At 43.1% G+C, this 22,923-nt stretch overlaps 1 protein-coding gene across 2 annotated transcripts in view; it reads right to left on the bottom strand.

The window, feature by feature from the left end:
* The window catches only part of CFAP77 (cilia and flagella associated protein 77), a 100,112-nt gene that overhangs the window by 23,668 nt on the left and 53,521 nt on the right, over positions 1–22,923 (bottom strand). For both annotated transcript variants that reach the window (XM_037880032.2, XM_043530538.1), the window contains exons 2-3: positions 16,715–16,814; positions 15,207–15,435 (exon numbers count right to left, since the gene is read on the bottom strand). In XM_037880032.2, coding sequence (XP_037735960.1) covers positions 15,207–15,435; positions 16,715–16,814 — 329 coding nt within the window. The remainder of the gene's footprint in view (positions 1–15,206; positions 15,436–16,714; positions 16,815–22,923) is intronic.

Here is a 22,923-nt window from a genome sequence, read left to right as displayed (position 1 = left end):
TGCTCAGAAGGGTTGCTGCTGTGTGATGTTGCTACCCACCCCCCCAACAGACAGAGGGTGCTGCCCCACTGTATATTCAGCTCCTCTCAGCCTGGGTATGAAACCCAGGTTAGGGTCAAAGCACAATAGTGAGAGTGGGAGGAAGCTTGTGCTGCCAGTGCCACTGCTATGTGTCATCAAGAAACAGAGGGATTCAGTCTCCAAGGCTGTCGAGACTGCACCTTCTACCAGCACTAATTTCACTTCTACACGGTACATAGGGGGTAAAGGTGTAAGTGTGGTAGGGATTCCACTAAGCTTTGAATACAGACTCTGGTTATTCGTTCTGCAACAGAGGCATGTCTTGTAGCTCCACGGAGGTGACTATTTAACTGTGTTGAACTTATTGGTTGAAAGATGAATTTGGGTTTGATCCTCTTCTTCAGGGATCCTTCCCTCTTGTGATTAATTACACTGAGGTCCTGATCCTGCAAGGCTCTTAAGCACATGTGTAATTCAAAGTTACACCCATGCTCAAGTGCTTGGCTGGAGCAGGGGCTTACTATATCTTTTCATTGTGGATGCTCCACCTTGTTTCTCCAAGATCCTCTGAGCTAGATGTGGAAAAGGGAGTGGAGGAGGGGGAAAAAAGAACAGTTCAGCAACAATAACTTCAACCAGAGAAACTTCAGAGGGAAACCACTCTTCGTGGGTCAAATCCTGGTCCCACCGAAGTTGCTAGGAGTTTTGCCATTGATCTCAATGGGCCCAGGATTTGGCACTAATGCAGTAACTCTCATCTGCAGCCAGACCTAAGGGGAAATTCACTTTCACATTAGTGTTACTTAAGGAGAGGAGTCTCTCTTCCTGTAGCCCTGATTAAATGTCTGGAAACAGATGCCATTGTTCTAAATCAGGCAGACTTTGTTGTTGTTTTGCAGATGCTTGTGTGGGGGGTGGGAGGTGGCAGCCAGTCAAAACATTTATTATGGATTAAAACAAAGCTCCTTCACAACAAGTGAGATCTTCTTTGTTTTGGCACAAGGGCCCTGCCAGGGGAAGGAGAGGAGAGAAAAGTTTTGATATGATGTAACAAATTATTTATACCTGTGGAAAAAACCCAGCCTCTTCCGTTTATAGTCACCTTGTTCGAGCCATTTCTAATGCTGACATTTCCTACATAGTTTAAAATTTATTTATGCACATTTTTGAAACTATTACCCTTGGAACATTTTCTGTGTCTTTAATAGACTCCTCTGCTAAATTATTTTCAAAAGACAGGATTTATAACTACATTCTATAGAAATGACAGGCTCCTGCTAACTTGGTTATATGATGTGGTAGACTCTCCTGCCAGAAATCTCTTGGAAAAGAAACTTTCAGCCTTTTAATGGGTTCTTTTTACTGTAAAAATAATGCTAACTATAATAAAGTATTAACACACATTAAAATGAAATGGTGTAGACCTTAAATGAGCTACAAACTAGTTAAATCTATTCCCTGCAATGTGATCCTTCAGTGCTTTGCAACCGATACCATGGAGCTGGGATTTATCTAAAATGAAGGCACTGGGGACATGCAAGAGAAATGGTAATTATAATTTGCAAATATTAGTCTGACACTTTCTTTGTGTATGTGTGTATAAATCCTGACAGCTATGATTCATGCGTTCTGCCCAATAGTGCTCTACCGAGATTAGACGGGATCCTTTTACGGCAGGCCATCATCATATCTGCCGCTCATTAAAACTTTGTGGAGAACGAGAACTTGCAGAAAATAGGGAGCCGTCAGAACCTTCTGAGGGACTTTCGGTACACGCTTGTTGAAAGGTGTTTGAGAAGGGAGCCTTGGGTCTGACAAACTGGAATTTTAGTACGCCTCTCCGTTCACAGTGGGGCAAAATAATTGGTCATCAGTGACTACTAATTTGGTTTAGTAGCCAGAGGCATTTTTTTTCTTCCCAGAAAATCAATGACAGTGCAGAGGTCTGTTCAACGTGATTCAGCTCAAGACGGGTCCTCATTTAGCTCTTGATGCTCCTTCCACTGGAGACAGCTATTTTGTTACGATGAAATTTAAATCTATCCACAATACTTGACTCTGAGTGTGGCACCACTGTAGTCAAAGTTGTGACAGTTTCCCCTCAAACTTATTTTCGAAGATTTAAACACTGTCCATTTAAAAAAAAAATCACATTTGGCAAAAAGTTGGTATAAAGGACTCTGCTCAGGAGGAATTTTTTAAGGCACAATTGGTTTGATCACTGCTGTAAAAGGGTAACAGCTATATTTGTAGATGCTTTTCTGTGTTTAGTGTAAGTCAAAAGCAGATCAGATATAAACATTTAGGGCAAAATTGAGCTCTTGAATTGTCCTGGTAGATTTGAGTTCCAATATATTGCCTTTCCTACATTACAGGTCACCCACTGATAATCAATAAGATAAATTGGCAGGCAGAGCAGGATGACAGAATTTATCACTGGATTCACCCCTATTTAGGGTGCAGCTGATAGGGCCTATTGCAAAAAACTGTACATGACAAATAGGGCTTTAATAGGAGCAGGAGCTAGCCCTACCTGGAATTTATGCTATAGACCATAATAGCACCAAACAATTAGATGAGTTATGGTGTCACCCACCTTCCTGATGGCTTAATCAATTAATTTTTTTTAAATGGAAATGTGTACAGAACAGATTCTGTAAGATGAACATTGAGTTTAGCTGAGTTCTTTTGGGGACTGGGCTGCTGCTGCTGTTCAGAGACTACCCATCAGTACAACTGACTTAGGATGTCAAGGAGTTAAATGCACCAAAAGCCAGGAAAACTTAGATTTAGGGATGACAGGTGCAGCACACGAGCTACATAAAACCACGTCCTGTTGAGATGCCACCAGGACAACAGGGGCAGGCAAAAAATGTAGGCCCAGTCCTATTATTTTTGGTTTGCGTTGGTTTGTCAGGCCCGAGCTGCTGTTTTGCTGCAGCAGATTAGTGCATGAATAGATGACTTTTCCAGCTTGACACTCCTTGGCAAAATCTCTTTCAAACCAGTTCCTCTTCCTTTAGAACTGAGCAGTGCATTTCCTCATTCACAGTCCAGTTGGCAAAGATCACAGTAAAGGCCAAATTTCCAAACATTGCGAGAAATGCAAACTTGGCAAGTACAAACTCAGGCTTTTTTTAATGCCTGTGGTGTGCAAAATGGCTTGTAAGGGAGGGTGCGCACACTGATTTGCAGATTTTCTGAAAATTCAGCCCTAAGGGGACTGGCTTGATAAAACCAAAGCCCAAGATAAGAGTTAGGGTTGAAACTTTATCCATAAGCTCATGTCTCCAGACAGTGGGTGATTTCATTTGCTGTACCATATGTGCTATACTAGAGCTTCTGAAGGACAATATATAACTCCTGCCTTAGAGTATACGCTGGTTTCTGGGAACAATCAATGTTTACATTAAGATCTTGCTTTTTACTGTTAAAATTTGGCATGGCTTAGGCCCCTTGTACGTCCTAAATGTGCTAGATCCGTTTATTCTTAACCCCACTTTTTACAATTCTCTGACCTGAGGCTGCCATTAATCCTATATGTAGGAGTCTGATGGAGCCATTTTCTTGATGTTGCCGCCATTTTGTGGAATTTGTTCCCTTCTGATATCAGGAACTCTGAATTTCTCACTGCCTTTGTAGACAAAGTCTAAGAAGACTGAGGTCTTATTTTTATTGGCTTTGGGTTACTGTTTGTTTAGCTTCTGGCTTTGTTGCTTTTGTCGTAAAGTGCTGTGAGACAATAAATGTAGATAGCACCATATGAGCCTTTTATTGTATCTTTTCCGTGAATATTCTCCTTGTTGCGGAAAGAGTTTGTTTGCATTGTGGTGAGATGAGTTACCCTCCATGTCGATGCAGTGTAAATATCTGGTGGCAATTGGTTTTTGGGAAACAATCATTTCTGGTTACATGGTGGGACATGACATGTTAAAATCTTGCTACACCACACCAGCCAGGAAAATGTCCTGGTCACAACAGTGCAACCAATACTGCAGGCCCACGGTATGGTCAGATTGGCTTAAATTTCAGCCTCCATTCCTGCAGTATGACTCCCAGGGGGCTAATTGCTGGGATCCTCACACTGCAGAGAAGTAGCTGCTCCTCCCAGTGGGAGAGAAAGTAACACATTTACGGAATGACCTCTTAGCAAGATGCCTGGATTTACTTCTTTATCCTCATATTATCCATCTGGATACTCACTGAACTCGTCTCTGTGTGCCCACTAACTGACCAAGAACTTGTGATTTGTAGATGGCTTCAGAATGTTAACTGGGGAACTGGTGCTACGATGTGGATTCCTCATTGGGAAATCCAATTCATTTTCTGGACCTCTCCAAAGCAAAAGTGTCCTTAGCAAGGCCATAGACGGCAGCAGATTGCCTTAAGCAAATGGGGTTTTCTGCTAATTCCTCATTCCATTTTTCTTTTTTTGAAAATAGATGGAACTTTATTTTCTTGCCATTAGGATGAGCCTAGACTAACAACTCTGAAATCAGGAGATGGGGAAGGGACACAGAGACAGACATTTGCTCTCTAACAGTCAGGACATGGAGATGTAAAAATGTGATCTGACATTGACAGTTATCACAATTTACAGGTCATCATATGATGGGCCCTGGCCACAGACACGCTGTGGGTCTGTATAGCACCTAGCACAATGGGGTTCTGGTCCTATCGAGGTCCCCAGTGTGACAGCAATTTAAATAATAGTAAAGAGCTAATGCTTTATACCAGGCTGCCCAGGCAGGTGGACAGCACAGGAAAATGCCGACTACACTAGCTGTATTATTATGCTGGCTCCCCACCCTTCCTTGTTACTGATGAGCTAGAACTAGCTATCTATCCACCATTAATTTGTCTCTCTGTATAGCCCAGCAGGAATCTGGGGCATGATTACAGCTATGGCCCTTGCTTGGGAGGCAGGCATAGCCCAGCCATCCCCCTGCACACTGCCTGCCTTTCGCTTGCTTTAATTGTTCCCCTTTGGCCAGCAGACCTGTCTGTTCTAACAAGGACAGTCAAGAGGAGGGGGAAGTAATTGAGGCACTTAACCACACTCACAAGCGTTGACTTCTGCAGCTAATTAGGAAAGAGGGCCGCTGGGCTTTTTGTTATTTTTTAATTGTGGTTTATGCATAAAAGCTAACGGCAGAGGAGGGACATATATTTAACAGCAAATTCTTGACTTCTAAATTTGTATAAAAGGTCATTTACAATTTGTTAACATTTTCACAAGGATGAATTCAATTAGCCGCTCCAAAAGTCCCTACACATGTGCACACGTATTCCTAATGAGAGCGATGGAAAAACTAGCAGGGCATTAATGTCCTGCCTCTTTATTTTCCTAAGGAGCTTGCAGAACATAAAGTAAAGTTACCCTAACAGCTTCATAGAACTCTAAATGGGCCCTGGCAATAAACCCATAGAGAAGCCAGAAAGATCATTTTTAAATGCTCTCCACTTATCCTCACTTTTCGTTAACCACTGAAGAAAATAAGAGACAAATTGGTTAAAAAATAAAAATGGGGACCAATTTTTTGCAGTCCTTATGATGGCAAATCTCCCAGTGAAATCAGTGGGTGTTTTGCCTACACAGGGGCTGCAGGATCTGTGCTGCTGCAGATTCCTCTGAATTTCCAATGTTTCTCTACTACTCTTTGGAATCTGGATGGGGAAATAACATACATTATTTCACTGTGGGCAGCCAATGAGAGAACTTCTTTTTCTAAGTGTTGGAGGATCCGTTATTTTGCTCAGAGGGCTCGTACGTATAGGACAGTAAAAAGAATAAAATCCATTGTAAACATACACTTTAAAAGATTTATCAGATGCTCATAGATGTACTTAGGAGTATACGTAGTTACAAGAGCACCAATTTGCTTTACTGTTTTCTCCCAAGCTAAGAATACAAGAGACACCCTCATACCAGTCATAAGCACACGCACAAGCCCATATCTTATATACAGGGTACTAAGTCAGCTCTTACCGTCCACTAAATAACTGACTTCACATGTTGAAGGTTGTGCAATGGCTGTTAGGCAGCTCAGCTGTAATTGTGGCCAATTTAACCTTTTGATCTTTAGAGAGGGTAAGGAAACTAAATATCTATATTTTTCCTTCATAGTTGTTTGAAAGTCTCAGTGTCTTGCTCTCTGAAAAACGAAGGCAGGAAATGGTTATTCTAGAAGCTGGCCATTACAAACCAGCTGGCCTTGTTCCTAAAGCACAGTTTGAAATGCAGGTTGGAGTGCTCTGCTCTGGCTGAGCCTTAACCAGCGCCAGCATTCGATGGGCAACCATCAAAATCAACAAGTGAAAGAAGAGTTGAGGAAACCAGTCGTAGGGTCCTTTACTTTCACTCGGTACTGAAAGAATAGTTACAGCAAAAATAAAGTGTTTGAATCTATATTAGGGCTGGTAGAGACTTTTTTTGTGAAACATTTAAACAAAAACTCCAATTTTTGTAGTTTCCATCAAATTTTCTCTTCTAAAATTTTCAGGTTTTCATTGTAAAACCATAATTTTTTGACAAAAACCAGATTTTTTTTTGGTGAAAATTTCCATTTAATCCAAAAAGCCATTTTCTGTTTGAAAAAATCTACCAATTTTTTTTTTTTTTTTACCAGCTCTAATATATATACAATCAAAGCCCACCCACACCACATAAGGGGATTACACATGTGTGCGGGCAAATTCTTTCCCCTTTCTTTTGCTATTCAGGATGACCTATTTGATAAGAAGAAATCTAGATCTTAAGTTTAACACTAAGGCCATATGCTGCTCTCCTTACTCATCATGCCTTCCATAATAAGTAAGATGAGCAAGACTTGCCTGTACGTTAACAATGATATGACAGCTCATTTCCTCTTAAAAAGAAAAATATCCAAGAGCCTGAAGAAGTTGAGTAGAAACCATAACTGCAGCAAATATCCATATTTTACCAGAACCAATATTTGCATGAGTACACTCAAAGTTATTTAAAAACAGTAACAATACTTAGCTTTTACAGAGCACTTTGCATGTTCAAAGCACGGTGCAGACAATTAGGAGAACTGCAGTGTGCTATAAAAGAGATTCAGCCTCTAGCTACACTACAGCTAGTTAGCAGGAAATGTAAATGTCTCCAATATAATAAAAGAATTATTCTTGAAACAGAAGTTTCTCTCTTGACAACATGAGGATGGTGGTCAGGACACAGAAAATACATGTTGCCTTTGGCTGATTGTCCAGTTGGGGTTAGTCCTGATTTTTTTTAAGGTTAATTTCACAAAAGCAAACCAGAGTGATCATATTTATCTTACAACAACTCTAGAAATTCCTAATTTCCTATTCAGTCCAATAGTGAAATGCATTTCTTGTGTCTCAATCTACTTCCTGACAGGAATGTTGAGTCTAGTGGCGTATTGGCGAAGTGTGAGCATTCTCTAAGGGAGAAACTAACACCAGTCACAGTAATGGTCACAGAAACACTTGTCACTAAAACCTGTGGAGATGTTGCCATACAGTTGGGACACTGGCTGGGACTTGAGAATTGAACCCAAGTCTTCCTGCTCCCCCACAAACTTCTTGTATGACCTTGGGAAAGTCACTTCGTCAGATATTTAAAGGCATTTAGGCACCTAAAAATGCAGATAGGTGTCTACTTGGATTTTCAACAGCACCTACGTGCCCCTCTTATTGATTTAAACAACAATCCCCCTAGGTCCTATCTGCATCTTCAGGGGCTTAAATTCCTTAAAAAATCTCCGCTGTAATGTGGGGATAGCAGCACTTTCCTATCACACCGGGGTGCTGAGGATAAATATATGAAAGATTGTGAGGTGCTCAGATACTACAGGAATAGGGGCAAGATAAGTACCATGGTTGGACAGAGATGTTAGACCCATTTTTCAGTGCTGACACCACAGAGCAAGGTTTTATTTAAAGTGAAGGTGCCAGGGGAATAAATGCAAAGGAAACGGTAACCATCATCTGCAAACATTATGTAGGTATGTTACACTCTGTGTAGGAGATTCTCACCCCGCAAGGGTGTATTCAGCTATTGCAGGAGGCAACACTGATGACGGCCGTTTTCCTTTAGAGAAAGCACAGAAACCTGTTTACAATTCAGAGGGGCCTGAGCGTGTGCATCGGCAGCAGCCCAGCCATTACTCCAGCGCTCGTACTCAGCGGACACACTCTCTGTTGCAAATCCTGGTTCACACAAGGTAGCTCTTGTAAAGATCAGAAGCCAGAGCATGAATCCGAGAAATCTGATTGGAGGATGCCCCATGGGGGAGGCCGGGACCCTACCACATCCTCGTTAGTGCTGACCTTGGCACAAGCACTGCCTGCTGATGGATAGGCTATGGAGCTGGACAAGACCCTGGGGAACCACTGTATTATCTATTATTGTCCCATCAGCGCCTCCCCTGACCCCTCCCAACTCTGAATGCCACAGGCTTCAGGGAGAGAATAAATCTATGTCTGATACTAAAAGAGAAAGAGAGAGAGAATGAAAAAGGAGATGAAAAATGTCCTTTTTATGACTCTTACAACAAAGCTGGCCACATGGTTTGTAGAAAACAATTCTCTGGGCGGGGGAGGGGTGGAATCAGCAAAAAGCAGAGTGGCTAATCAACCCAACCCCTGGTAAACTAGTCAAAAGCACTCATGACCTTCTAAGGTAACATCCATTGGAACAAACAGGCCCCATAACTTCAGCCTCGCTCTAATGCTCACAACCCTGTGCGTACGAAACGAACTGTGGAATATGCATCCAGCAAGATTGGAAAGTGCCATTCTCAAAAGCATAAGATGATCTGCCTTACTATGGAGAATGTACAGATCAGGACAGGATTAATAAGACCTGGATAGCAACCAAAGCATTATGCTCACATTTATTTTTATTCTGGATGAGCCAAAATAGTAGGGAAGTCTACTCTTGGTGCCCTTGGAGAATGCAATGTGTCATGGCAGTGGGGCTAATATCTGAAATGTAGGAGGCCAGAGAAACACTTCTCCATTTTGAAAAGGAGTCTGTGCATTATCCATAGGCAGCAATATAATAATATAGAATATGTTCCAGTGACAGTAAAATTGCTTCCCCCACATGAATTTGCCCTTATAACTCCTGCTGCTGTTCTGAAATGGGAACTAGAGAGCTGATTCTGGCTCCTCTGGGCAACCTTGGTGGCGTAAAGTGACCACAACGGGCCATGGGAGATTACCCCAGTCCAGATTGCAGAGCAGGGCCAGCATAAATGTCCCTATGGTGCCGCCTCTCACGGTCTTCAAGTGCTCATAGTCAGCCCTATGTGGGATTCTGGGGTGCTGTGCAGCCTATAGGCAGTTTAAGCAGAGGTCCTGCATAGGGTTGCCAACTTGGTAATATTTAAAAACTGGACACTCCAGCAGGAGTGCCGGAATCTCCCCTGTCCTACCTATTCCCCCCAAGGCCCTGCCCCGCCTCTTCCCCTGAGGCCCCGCCCCTGTCTACTATACCCCTCTTCCCCCTGTCATTTGCTGTTTTTCCCCTCCCACGCCCCGCCACCTAGGTCAGGGAGGACTTGCCTGCGAAGCCGGCGCCAGGAGGTGGTCCTGGCTAAGTAGGGGCCAGAGTGGGTGATGACCTGGTGCCTCCACTCACAGTAATTGGACTTTGGGCGTCCGGTCAGTAGATCTGACTGGACACTGTCAAGTCCCCCTTTCAACTGGACTTTCCAGTTGAAAACCACCTGGCCACCCTAGGACTCCTGCAGCAGCCCAGAACAGAGGCAATGGTGGCAGAAAGTCATCTTTTCCCCTACTCCTCCTGAGTTGTGCTGTCTGCTGTACCTCAGGAGATGAGGCCCAGAGTAGGCCCTAGATAGTCGGATGTAACTTTGCTTCATTTGAATATGATGTTCACCAAAGCCACTTTTTTCTAAAGACATTTGAGTTCCCAGCTCCTGGAGTCCATGAAGGGTACAATATGTTGCAATTATCTCTGCCCTTTCACCTCCAAACACCCCATCCCCTTAACTGAGAGTGCTCTCCCAATGATCAGCAGCCACAGCTGAGATGTAGTGGTAAGGCCCTACCAAATTCATGGCCATGAAAAACACGTTATGGACCGTGAAATCTGGTCTCCCCCCATGAAATCTTGTCTTTTGTGTGCTTTTACCCTATACTATACAGATTTTATGGGGGAGACCAGCATTTCTCAAATGGGGGTCCTAACCCAAAAAGGAGTTGCGGGGGGAGAGGGTGTCAAAAGGTTATTTTAAGGGAGTCGCGGTATTGCCACCCTTACTTCTGTGCTGACTTCAGAGCTGGGCGGCCAGAGAGCGGCAGGCTGCAGCTGCTGACTGAGGGCCCAGCTCTGCAGGCAGCAGCGCAGAAGGAAGGGTGGCAACACCAGACCAGGCCATCCTTCCTTCTGCGCTGCTGCTGGTGGCGGCGCTGCCTGCAGAGCTGGGCTCCCGGCCTGCAGCTGCCGCTCTCCGGCACCCAGCTCTGAAGGCAGCACTGCTGCCATCAGCTGCATAGAATGCAGGGTAGAAGTACTGCAACACCCCCTACAATGCAATGCCCCTCTGCCATGTACACTGGGCAAACTGGACAGTCTCTACGTAAAAGAATAAGTGGACACAAATCAGATGTCAAGAATTATAACATTCATAAACCAGTCAGAGAACACTTCAATCTCTCTGGTCACTCGATTTCTGATCTCAAAGTGACTATCCTTCAACAAAAAAAAACTTTGAAAACAGACTCCAACGAGAGACTGCTGAATTGGAATTAATTTGCAAATTGGCTACAATTAACTTAGGCTTGAATAGAGACTGGGAGTGGTTGAGTCATTATACTAAGTGAAACTATTTCCCCTTGTTTATTCCCCCCCCAATCCCCCCACACTTCCTCAGACGTTCTTGTTAACTCCTGGAAATGTGCTGGAAATGGCCCACCTTGATTATCACTTCAAAAGGTTTTCTCTCCCCCCACCCCACTCTCCTGCTGGTAATAGCTCATCTTAAGTGATCACTCTCCTTACAATGTATATTTTTTTCATGGTCTGTGTGTATATAAAATCTCCTCACTGTACTTTCCACTTTATGCATCCGATGAAGTGAGCAGTAGCTCACGAAAGCTTATGCTCAAATAAATTGGTTAGTCTCTAAGGTGCCACAAGTACTCCTTTTCTTTTTGCGAATACAGACTAACACGGCTGCTACTCTGAAACCTTCAATAACCATGTGACCCCCCCAACTCCTTTTTGGGTTAGGATCCCTACAATTACAACACTGTGAAATTTCAGATTTAAATAGCTGAAATCATGAAATTTACGATTTTTAAAATCCTATGACCACGAAATTGACCAAAATGGACTCTGAATTTGGTAGGGCCCTATGTATTGGGCAAGAGCTTTGAATCTGCAAACGGAAATTATTTAAATGTACCAATAATTAAGTGACTTTTTAAAATAAGTGTAGTTTTGGCTGCCTGACATAGCAAGGCCCAGAAATCTCCAACATGCATGAACTAGCCTGTGCATTTTGGATCTGCTTAAAGCCTTCTGACTGGGGTCTGTAAATAAACATTAACAGACATTACAAATACAATGTAGCATGGCTAGTATAATTTTCCAAGCCATAATCCACTAAACCCAGAGGCTGCTAAAACAGAGTCTCCAGACCTAGAATAAACTAATGACAGGCCAAATTCCACCTTGATTTACAACTTCGGTAGCCCTGCTGAAATTAATGTAAATTGAGATAGAATCGGACCCAATAACTTTTGCCCTTGCTGGTGGTATCTTTAACTCACCAGTTAGGAGAAGTAAGTTAAATACCCCGCTTTTATCAAAGTGGCCATAACAACTCCTTAATAATCCTAGTAATTTGATTTTGTCTATAACCTGCTTTTAAAGTAAGGGGATAAATACAATCAGCCTGCATAAAAGGTGGCTATTAAAGAACCAGCAAGATGTGCTACAATAACTTTAAATTAAAAGACTGGTGCCTCTTTCCCTGATGCTGTGGGGTCTGTGGATTTTCAGTAAAACTTTTGAACCTGGCCTAGATCTCTCCCAGGCAGCCATTTAACCTCCCGTTTATGAAGAAATAAAGCACAATTGATGTTGATTTTGGTCTGCGTTAGGGGATACTTTTGCAACATAAAAGCCCTTTTGCCTGCAATTTGCAGAGCAGCCCTGTCACATCAGCAAGGGCTGGTACTGATAAAGATAAAGCTTTATAGCTGGGGCATTTGCTACTAACAGCAAGCTAATGCTGCATTTTCATTTTGATGCAATTAATGTTAATGTCTGCTACGAAAATTGTCATTAAATACCATTTTAAAATCCATTCAATTTGCATATGCAAAGCCCATTTACTATCACGTAAAATACACACCACTGCTCATCATGTCTTTTCCCTTGAATTTGTAGCTGCTATTTATTTCTTTTGTTAGTGATTAGATTTCATTTTAAAAGCTAGATAGTAATGTCTAGCCTAGCCCCTGGCAGAGCACAAAAAAGCTACAACATACTACCACAGAGGCATTTCTGAGCCAGGTTCAGAAAGTGTTTGCGGTCCTTTTGATGCACCTGAATGCTTGTGATACAAACTCTTACTGGCTCTTAAAGGCTCCCCTCTTCCCACCCCTCCAGTGGAAGTGAGAGGGGAGAGAACTGTGGAGAAGACCACAGCAGGACAGGGCTGAAGTCAAAGGGTGCTAAGCAGGATACTTTCTACTCTTCCTTGTGGCTGACTAATTCCCCGCTACAAAAGGTGGAAGGGGAAATTATCCTGGTCAAGATGCAAAGGGAAGAGCCCCATGAAGCTGTGGGGCTTGCCCCCCACCAACTTAACACCCCCCTCCCATACAGTAAAACAGATGCAAGTTAAGGTAGCATTTATGCCTGCTGTGTGCTTCGTAAAACCTTTTTGAAGGTGTCACAAAGTGCAATGGACAGCTCCTCCGCTCATGGCAACACAGCTACTGGCCCAGCTGGGGGCTGAATAAGGTGATCGGGGCCCTGTGCCACAATCGGAGTGGCAATGGCAAGGTAGTCCCCTCCCCTCCTGTAGAAGCAGAGGTACAAGCCCCTTTCTCTCCCCCAGGAGTGGCTGCAGGGATAGCAACAAAGGTCCACTTTCCCTCTGGAGAGGAAAGAGTAGCAGCAGGGGGGCACCTTAGTATTTACCCCCCGCAACCAGCATGTGTCTGCTTGGGTAGGTGGGGCCCACGGCACTCATCTCCTCCTGCTACACTCAGAACTCTCTGAGGTCAGGTTGGTGGGTCTCGGCGTTAACTCCCCAGTGAGAGGCAGGGCCCAGTTTGCAGCTGACAGAGCTATTGTTTCAGACTGTCTGCAGACTCAGACAGGAATTATTGCATTGGTCACACTTAGGTCACGTTTTTGAAGTTTTCTTTGCACCCATGAGGGCTAGATGTTTACTTTTTTAAATGAAATATGAGATTCTGATGTAATCACGTGACTCAGGGAGCTGGGGCCTTAGACATGAGCTTATTGGGCCTTAGACATGAGCTTATTGGGCCTATGCTTTAAGGCATTCCTGGGCCTAGCCATGCTGACGTAGATGAGCAGGGTCCAGGGAAGCAAACAGGGACAGTCCCTGCATGCAGCTGGCCAGGATCCCTAGAGTTGGGAGACTGCTGTCCTGCAGATTTCTGGCTTTCTGCACATTTGTGATCCAGCTGCTCACTCCATACAACCTTATCCCATGGTGGAGAATATGCTGACTCCACAGCTCTTTCTGGGCCACGTAGTTCTTGTGTGCATCCTGTATTTTTGCAGCGGAGAAACAGATGGATCATAGTCTTATAATTACTGACAAATATATGGGTATTAAACTCCTGCTCTAAGGTCTGGATCTGACAGAAACAACCAGAAGCATCATGTCACAGTGCAGGGAGGTATTTATCCCTCTCCATTCACCTCTGCTGCAGCTGCCCCGAGATATTGCAGTAAAAATACTAATGAATTGGAGACTGTTTGGAGAAGAGTCACAAAAGTGACACTCCATATTGCCAGACTTGTGATAAAATCATGAGTAGGAGAGTTGCTTTGGAGACAAAAAGGAATTTTTAAGTCTTAGTAGCATAATAATCTGGGAGTCAAGTGGAGAGACTGTGACCAAAACCATTAGCATCCCCGTCACCAAAGACAAAACACAAATTTTAAAACAAGGCACTCAAGGTACTAAATAGAAGACTGTACATGTACTAAATGAATAAATAAAGAGGCATATGTGAAAAGCAAATATTCTGTGCTGCTCCATACATTATTGTTTGCATGATTTTATTGTTCATTAAAAAACCCAATAAATTAAAACCCCCCTGCAATAGGCTGTTATGATTTGTATGTTAGTAGAGGCTGACCCAGTCTGCAGCTGCTTTGTCTCCCTCCCTGGATGACTTTTAAATTGAGCTTTCTAATCTCTCAGCCCTCTTAACTGAGACCCTGAGTTATTTTGCTTTGTTGTTAAACCTCTGAAGAGTATACGTTTTATTCCTGATTATATTTATATACATTTATGGTTACACAGGTGCAGAGAAATGGAGATTCAGGCCCTATGTTCTTTACTCATGCATATAGGATGACTATTTGATGACCTATCTATTTGGATGTATATCTCCAAACATAGAGGTCATAACATATGCATGAATATAGTATGTAGGGCCTGATTCTCTAATGCCCAACACTTGTGTAATCATTTACACCAGTAGAAAATAGGTAGTTAGATATCTAATGCTAGCTTGCATGCCTGCAATTAGCCATGCCTCTAATTAAATGCTGGTGCAAAATTGCATCCACAAAATGAGTGGGCCGACTGAAGCCCCTTTAAAAAATACATTTAGCACTAATCCTTTAACTCATATAACTGAATCCAACTAATTGAGGCTCTTTGAGATTATGGGCTAGATTCTCCATTGCCCAGCACCTCATGTTGTCATTTACATCAGTGCAAAGTGGATGCCAAATGCTACCAAATCTGAATTTTATATGAATTTGGTACTCGTGTAAATGGTTACACGGCTGCAGAGTGATAGAGAATTAGGCCCTATGTACCATGCTATAGCACTTCAGCTCACAGCAAACCTCCCTCAAGTCACTGTTTGGAGAGACAGAGATGAGGATCAGATCTGAGTGGAGAATCTAGCCCTTAGAGAATCCTGGGTTTTCTCCCTCTTACCGTGCTAGAATTCCGTAGGTCATATCTGGAGGTACTCTTGGGTGGGCTCTCTTAAAACGACTCTCGTTATCTTCATTGCAGCGGATGTCCTTGAGCTGGCGGTACAGGTTGTATTCACGTGCTGTGACATAACCAGCCTTAACAGCTCCACGGTTCATGGCAATATAATTCCGTGGCATCTCCCTTGGGGAAGGCGGCCTGGGTTTCATCGAGTGCCAATGGCCTATCGCTAAGGCCAGAAAGGAATACAAGAGCCAGAACAAAGAAAGTTACTAGAATTTCATTTTGAGTAACCCATCCTGGGTGAATCTTGTTCTGGTGCAGAGGGCCAACTCAAGGCCTATGTACTATATCAGTGAGAATTAAGTGATGCATAGGCCTTTTGCTTGTCCTCTACTCAGAGTGAAATTCAAACTGCATCCACATCAGTGTGGTTCAAACAGAGACCAGTAAGAAAATCCATAAATCTTAAGCACAGAGTTTCTCGAGTAAATTGTTCCTGTTTCCCACAATTTCCCCACCTCCAATTTGTAATACTCAGCAATTTTGACAAAGCCGTCCATTTTTTTCCTCACTGAAAGTTACGTGAATTTTCGCAGGTGTCCAATGCAAAAGCCAGCTCTGCTCATGAAAGTGGGCCAATTCATGCACATCTTTGCTTGGATTTGGGCCCGTTTCTGCTCAGTTTTCACATACGTGAGCAAAAGTTTCTGTAAAGGTGGGTCAGCTTCAAAAGTTGTAAGGAACTGTGACAGACCTTGAGTTTGTGAGTAGCTGTGCATTTTCTTAGAAAAACTTTGTACACTCTTATGACGGCCTCTGCTACAGGACAGAAGGGTCACAACAATCTGACTTGGTCTTGATTGAAGCACATGGTTATTTTCATATATTCTACACTATTTATGCGAAGCAGGGTTTTTTATGTATTTGAGTACCGGGCTTAGCAATTGGGTACAGCAAAAGCAAAGCAAAGGCCTTGTTGATATTCGGTAAAATGAAAGGCCTTGTTGATATTTGGAATTAGACATGATTCAACTATCGTAGCCTGGCCACTGGTGTAGCTGCACTAATACGAGCCCCGAGTGTAGAAAAGGAAAGCTGCGACTTGCACCAGTTGACCTTACACTGATTTCAAACAGAAACTCATCTGGAGCATGTTACAACTTTTCTGGTCCACGCTTTTTGGGCTTGCACTGGCGCAGCTACGCCTGCTGCTGGCCATTGATGGTTGAATCCCAAATATAGACAAGGCCAGGGACTCTTGCACACAACAGTTACCAAATGCCACAGATGGTGTTCACGTGAGCAGGTAAAATGCTAGAGTTCTTACTCTCCCGCTTCAGCTCAATGAGAGTGTTTTCTCCCCCGCACTCCTCCATTGGTATTAAGACTTTAATAGGTACAAGGCATGTTGTTACACTCTAGCCGGTCGTTTGGTGACATCCACGTGGGGGGAACCTTTTAATAGCCTCTAATGGCATCTCTAATCTTTACTTGCTTTGTCATACCTTCAGGTACTCCTCCGTCAGCCCCATGAAGGTATAACCCATATGCAAAGTCATAGCCTGGAAGAGTGTAGCAGCTTCTCCGAGGTTTTCCGAGTTCCGCCTGCAAGGGAAAGGTTTGGGAGTAAGAGGGTGAGAAAAGTAATGATTTCGCTTAACACGTTAAACTCCCTGAAAATAGGGATTTGTAATAAAAGCTTGGACAGTTAGGCCCTGTTTACACTAGGGAAACGTCTCAAAAAGTTCCCCATGTTGCTAACACTAGTTTGGTTCCACTAGTGTAGGCAATGCTGGGAGTTCTAGCATAGCTGCGTTGCTGGTGTCATTTTAAGCACCATGTCAATGCGACTTACTCTGAGGAGAGTCAGGCAACACAGTTTTTAAAATGGCACCGCCTGCTTGGAACCTTGTCTTCATGTTGCTAACAAAGGTGGAGCTTGACTGGTCTTAACGAGACTTATTACACTCTCAGGAATGGTATGGAAACAGGTCTGTCCCATCTACATCAGCAGCTAAATTGTTGTTATCTCCAGATGGGGCTGGGCCAGGAGAGCCTGTTAGTGACAATAATTTTCAGTAGTGGGTCATTTCCTAGTGTAGACAGTGTGACGGGATCTCGGGGGCGCAGCTTGGGACTGTGGGACTGCTGTGCCCCCTTAACTCGCTAGCCTGGGCTGTCTCACAGTACCTTGCTAGTGACCAGCAGCAAACCCCTCCAGGCACTGTGATCACTCAGCACAACAACATGTGGAGCCTCGCACCCGGCTAGTTTACATGAATGCTCCCAGAGCCACTCATGAATCTCACAGAGCAAGGCGCCAGCCAAATCCCCCCGCTCCCAGCACTGTACCTCAGGAATATACCATTTTGCACTGCTCAAGATGAGCAATGCAGATTTATTAATTGGTTCACCACTTCATCAATGGAAAGTGAATACACACTAGTCTTTGCAAATCTGAGCAGATTTACCACACGCTTCAGGCAAACTCACTGGTAAAGATAAACAGTAAAACAAATGTATTGACTACAAAAGATAGATTTTAAGTGACTATAAGAGATAGGCAAAAAGTTAGTTACCAAAATAAAATAAAATGTAAGCACGCAGTCTAAACTCTCAACCCTATTAGACTGGGCAACATCTAGATTAAGCAGTTTTTCTCACCCCACTGGATATTGCAATTCATAATATACAGGTTTGTCCCTTAAACAGTCTTCTTTTGAGTGTCTTTGTTTGCGGCATAGGTGGGGGCAGGAGCAAGGCGAAGCATGGGCCCCCTCTGTTCTGTTTTATACCCTTAGCCCATATGCTTGAGAACACAAGTCCAGGAATGTTTGGTGGGCATTGCTGAGTCCCCAGGCAAGGTTGATCAATTCCCCTGGTGTGGCCTTATGCAGGTAAGTCATTGAATTGTAGCTCCCTTGCTGGACAATGGCTGTTGATGGTTGGTTGACACCCTGCCCGGACATTGGTTACTCTCCTTGCTGTTGTTTCTGGGGAGCTAATATCTGGCTGATTCCCCAATTTACAGCATGTTTTAGTGACCACCATACAACACAATTCTCATAACTTCATATGCACTAAAGATATACATATTTAGACAGAACAGTGACTTTCAGCTGATTATAACCTTTCCCCTGATACCTCCCATGGCGTGCTTTATCTGCAATATATAGAGAGTTATATACAGATGTGTATATATATACAATTATATACAGATGAGGAATATGGGGGTTACAAGCCACTCCCCCAAGGTATAGTATGTCACAGATAGGTCCCTTGAAGTGTGGCTACTGACTGAAAAGTGACACTATAAAAACGGCACCTTCAAAAGGAGAGGCTCTTGTTTTGTTGAAGGAGGCAGGAGCAGAACTTCTGCACATGGAAATGCTTCTTATTTTCACACTTTAATTTTTCATCTATGCAACATTATTCTGTATTGCAGAATAATAAGGGGTTTTCTTCAGCCCTTGTTTATGAAAATTACCTAGACTCTCCAGGTCCTTCATTACATTCAACCCCTCTCTTCCAGTTTGGACTGGTGGATGGGAATGACAGGGATGGGGGAAGCAAACTGACCATTCTTACATTTTGTCAGAGAAAAACATTACCCAGCAGGTTTGTCTACAGGGGTTTGTGCCAACATTTGCTTTAGGTTGTTTTGATCCATGTGTGTTTGAATCCCCCTGTTCCAGATTCAAATGAACTACAAATCTCAAAACAAAACTCAGTCAAAACCATCAAGGTTCACCAGGTTTTGAGTCAAAGCTGTGATATTTTTATGGGTTTGTCCCAAAATTATAAACCAACCTAGATTTACTGGAAAAGTGGGGCGAGACTTGCTTAAGAATACATGGATTTGAACTATTAACATAGTGTATGTTCAAATCTGCTTGGTTAACTCTGAGAAAATCCATCTGTTTGAACAAGGTTATTGGAGGGCTACTTCTGAAGATTATACCTTTGCAGTGTCTAAAAGTCCTTAAATTTCTTTCAGCTCCATTTGTGTCTTTCATTTACAAGTTGTGCATCCCTTTTGAAATTTGGAACTAACCCCAGAAGAGTCTGTCATGTTCTCAATCCTGCCTAGGAATGATCAATAATCTCTGAGAAGCCAAATCTAAGCAACCAAAGGGGAGAAGAAAACGAAAAATATTAGTGACAGTGTTCGCAGTTCAGAAAAGAGAGAGCATGAACCCAACACTTCGTTTTTATTTAGTTTTAAAATTAACCCCCTTTTGCTCTCCTCTGTGTGTCCCAGCTTTGTGGAATCTGTGGGATTAACTGACCTCACTTCCCTCCTTTATATTTGGACCATGATCTCCATGGTGAAGTCACTCTGAGATTTGTGTGTCTTGAAACCTTATTGGCTTTTGAAAGGGAGGGGGCAAAGGGGTCATGACCGGCTGCCCGAAAGCTTATGTCTAGTGAGGTTCTGCTCTCGGATGGCTGGAGCAAGGTTACGCAATGAGCTCCCAAACCCTCTGCAGTGGACCTTGTTCTTTCTGTGGGGCTTGGGACGGGATATTTTTCAGTCCAGAGAAGGTATAAATATGAAATTGCCAGGTCGTATTTTAAGTGATTATAAGTGATAGGATATCATAGGGTCAGGTTGGTGGGATGGGTGTGGAAATTCTTAGCTTTAGCCACATGTGGATGTTTCAAAATCATCAGCAGTGAGACAGTAAATGGCCAGCAGTTGAAATATATATATGTGTGTGTGTGTGTATATATATATAATATAAATAAATAAAATTAATTGATCAGACGTGTCCACCACTGGATGCAAAATCTAATGGACATGAAGTGAATGGATGTGAAATCTGATGGGCTAAGCTTTCTAATAACTAAGAGTTTGAAAAAAGTTCAAACTATAGCATGTGACATCATCAACGTCAAAGCCTATCCTTATGCTTGAGAGATCTATAAAGAAGAAAGCATTGAGATATAATACTACCACTTAAAAAGTCTCTTCAGTGGAAAGGTAGCAGAACTTCTAGCTAATTGTTTCCTTTATTGTCAGATGGGACAAAACTTTTTGCAATGGAAGTATAAACACAATTCATGCAGATTATAAAATTGCAGTTTATGAAGATATGCAGGAGTTATTACAGCACATTTCAAAACAGTTATGTTTCAAGGACTAGTGAGGCCTTCAGTCATGCAGAGCTCAAACAAAAATTAGTTAATAAACTAGGTATTAGATTACTTTAAAAGCAAACATTTTACAGAATCAGTTACACATTGACTGTTATTTAATGTCTGCCTAACTGCAGGTGCACCAAATGGCAACACCAGGACTGTGCTGTCAAAGATCTTCACCTGACTTCTACAGGAAATGAACTGAGCTTTTAATCATTATTTCTGATGCTGTAACCTATACACAGGAAGTAACACTTTGGTGGAGGCAGTTCTATGGCCTCAGGATGTGAGTGTTCACTACAAAGTGAAAACAACGCAAAGTCCTTGTGGTACCTTAGAGACTAACAAATTTATTTGGGCATAAATGTGACTGGATCACTACAAAAAATAATTTTCCCTCTGTTGATACACCTTCTTGTCAACTGCTGGGAATGGGCCACATCAACTTTGATTGAATTGGCCTTGTTAGCACTACAAAAAGTTATTTTCCCTCTGTTGATATTCACCCCTTCTTGTCAACTGTTGGGAATGGGCCACATCCCCCCTAACTGAATTGGCCTCATTAGCATTAACCCCCCCACTTGGTAAGGCAACTCCGGTCTTTTCATGCGCTATATATTTATACCTGCCTCCTGTATTTTCCACTCCATGCATCTGATGAAGTGGGTTATATCCCACGAAAGCTTATGCTCAAATAAATTTGTTAGTCTCTAGGGTGCCACAAGTCCTCCTGTTCTTTTAGTGATATTTAAATGACTGTTGTTACACTCCAGGGTCAACACCCTTTTGAGATATAGTAGGCAATTCGTATCTCTCTGGCCCAACGGCTGCTCTATCTGCAAAGCCTGAGGCAACAGGAGGAAAGAATTCTTTGGGAGGGCAATAAAACCATCCCCACTCTAACCTGACCCCTTGGTGAGCAGCAGCTGTATAGAGGCTCCAGTGCTCCTACAATAGTTCTGTAGCTGCTTTGCACCCTTGTGATAAGGATTTAGCCCTTGGGTTGGTGCAGTGGCAGATACCTTGCGGCATGCCACCAAACCCATCCTTCTGTGCAGCCTCTCTCCCGCTCAGCGGAACAAGAAGGGCTGTGATGCATTGAGAGCAGGCGTGTCAAACGTGTGGGTCGCATCCGGCCCGCAGAACGGTTTAATCTGGCCTGCAGACTTCCTATGAATTTTCGGGCCTGTCTACACAGCTCCAGAGAATGCACTACAGGGTTGTGATTTGTAGAGCGCACCAGTGTGTTGCATTCTAACTCCCGCCATTTAGACCCTGCCAGCATGCACTGATATAGTCCTGTTCCAAACAGGGCTACATCAGCTTGCATTAAGGAACATGTAGCGTGCGGCAGCAGGGTCTGCATGCGGGAGTTAGAGTACAACACACTGGTGTGCTCTACAAATCACGCCTCTGTAGTCCAGACTCCGGCACAGCAATCCAGCAAAACCTCGAGTACAGGTGTCAAACCACTTGTTCGCATTTAAGAGGCGCTGGAGAGGCATAAGACTGGTGGAAGCTGGTATGTGTCCAGACGAGGGGAAATGGCACAGAAGAGTGCTTACCTGCAGGCTGGAGAGGGGACCCACCCCCAACCTGGCAAGTCAAAAAAAAAAAAAAAAAAAAAAAAAGGAAACTTTACATAAGTCAAAAGGTGAATGCTGACTGTGGCCACTAGACCAGCAGACGCCCCTTTAAATGAAAATAATAATAAAAAAAACTCCACCCTTTGGTCTACCCTTCCCTTTCTTCACTTCTTTATTCAGCTTGTGACAAGTGGCCATTATGTTTTTATTGGGGAGCAGCAGTCACTAAAATCTAAAACAAACGTAAGTCATTACTGCTGTGGTTTATTTTTAATCTCTATTTTAACAACCTTTGCTGAATGTGGCCCGCACCCAGTGGCAGGTTATTGGCTCAGGCCTGCCATGTGGATGAGTTTGACACCCCTGATTTAGAGTGTCCTGTGCCCATGGAGGAGATAGGATTTTGTCATTAGAGTATTATTTCATTCTGCAAACCGACTCAGCCCTGCATCCATTCTTATTCAGAACAAAATCATTACAAATGGAAGGGCTAGAATCCACGTTTTTTAAAATGAAAGTTTAGGTTCAGAGACATGGAGGCCACTAGAGAAATCCTGCTACACTGAGCCACGAGTAGCATTATTCCTGTTTTACAGATGGGGGAAACTAAAGCACCAAGAGGTGAAATGACTTGCCCAAGTTCACTCAGTGCATCAGTTGCAGGGTGGGGAATAGAACCCAAGTTTTCTGTTACCCAGCCTTGAGCTTTAACTGCAAGATAAGCCTCCCCTTTATCTATTGTTCCATATGTTAGTGATTTTAGGTATATTTCTAGTAAATGACCAGGACTAGTGAGAAGTTACAGTGAATGGAGGGAGGGGGAAATATTAGCAATGAATAAGGCTGGAGCTCGTACCAATTGTCCTTGCTATTATAAGAATCATAGGACTGGAAGGGACATCAAGAGGTCATCTAGTCCAGTCCCCTGCACTCAAGTATTATGACAGGTGTTTGTCCAACCTGCTCTTAAAAATCTCCAATGTTGG

This window comes from Chelonia mydas, chromosome 16, assembly GCF_015237465.2.
Source record: "Chelonia mydas isolate rCheMyd1 chromosome 16, rCheMyd1.pri.v2, whole genome shotgun sequence".
NCBI lineage: Eukaryota > Metazoa > Chordata > Testudines > Cheloniidae > Chelonia > Chelonia mydas.
This window is presented reverse-complemented; position numbering and strand designations above follow the sequence as displayed.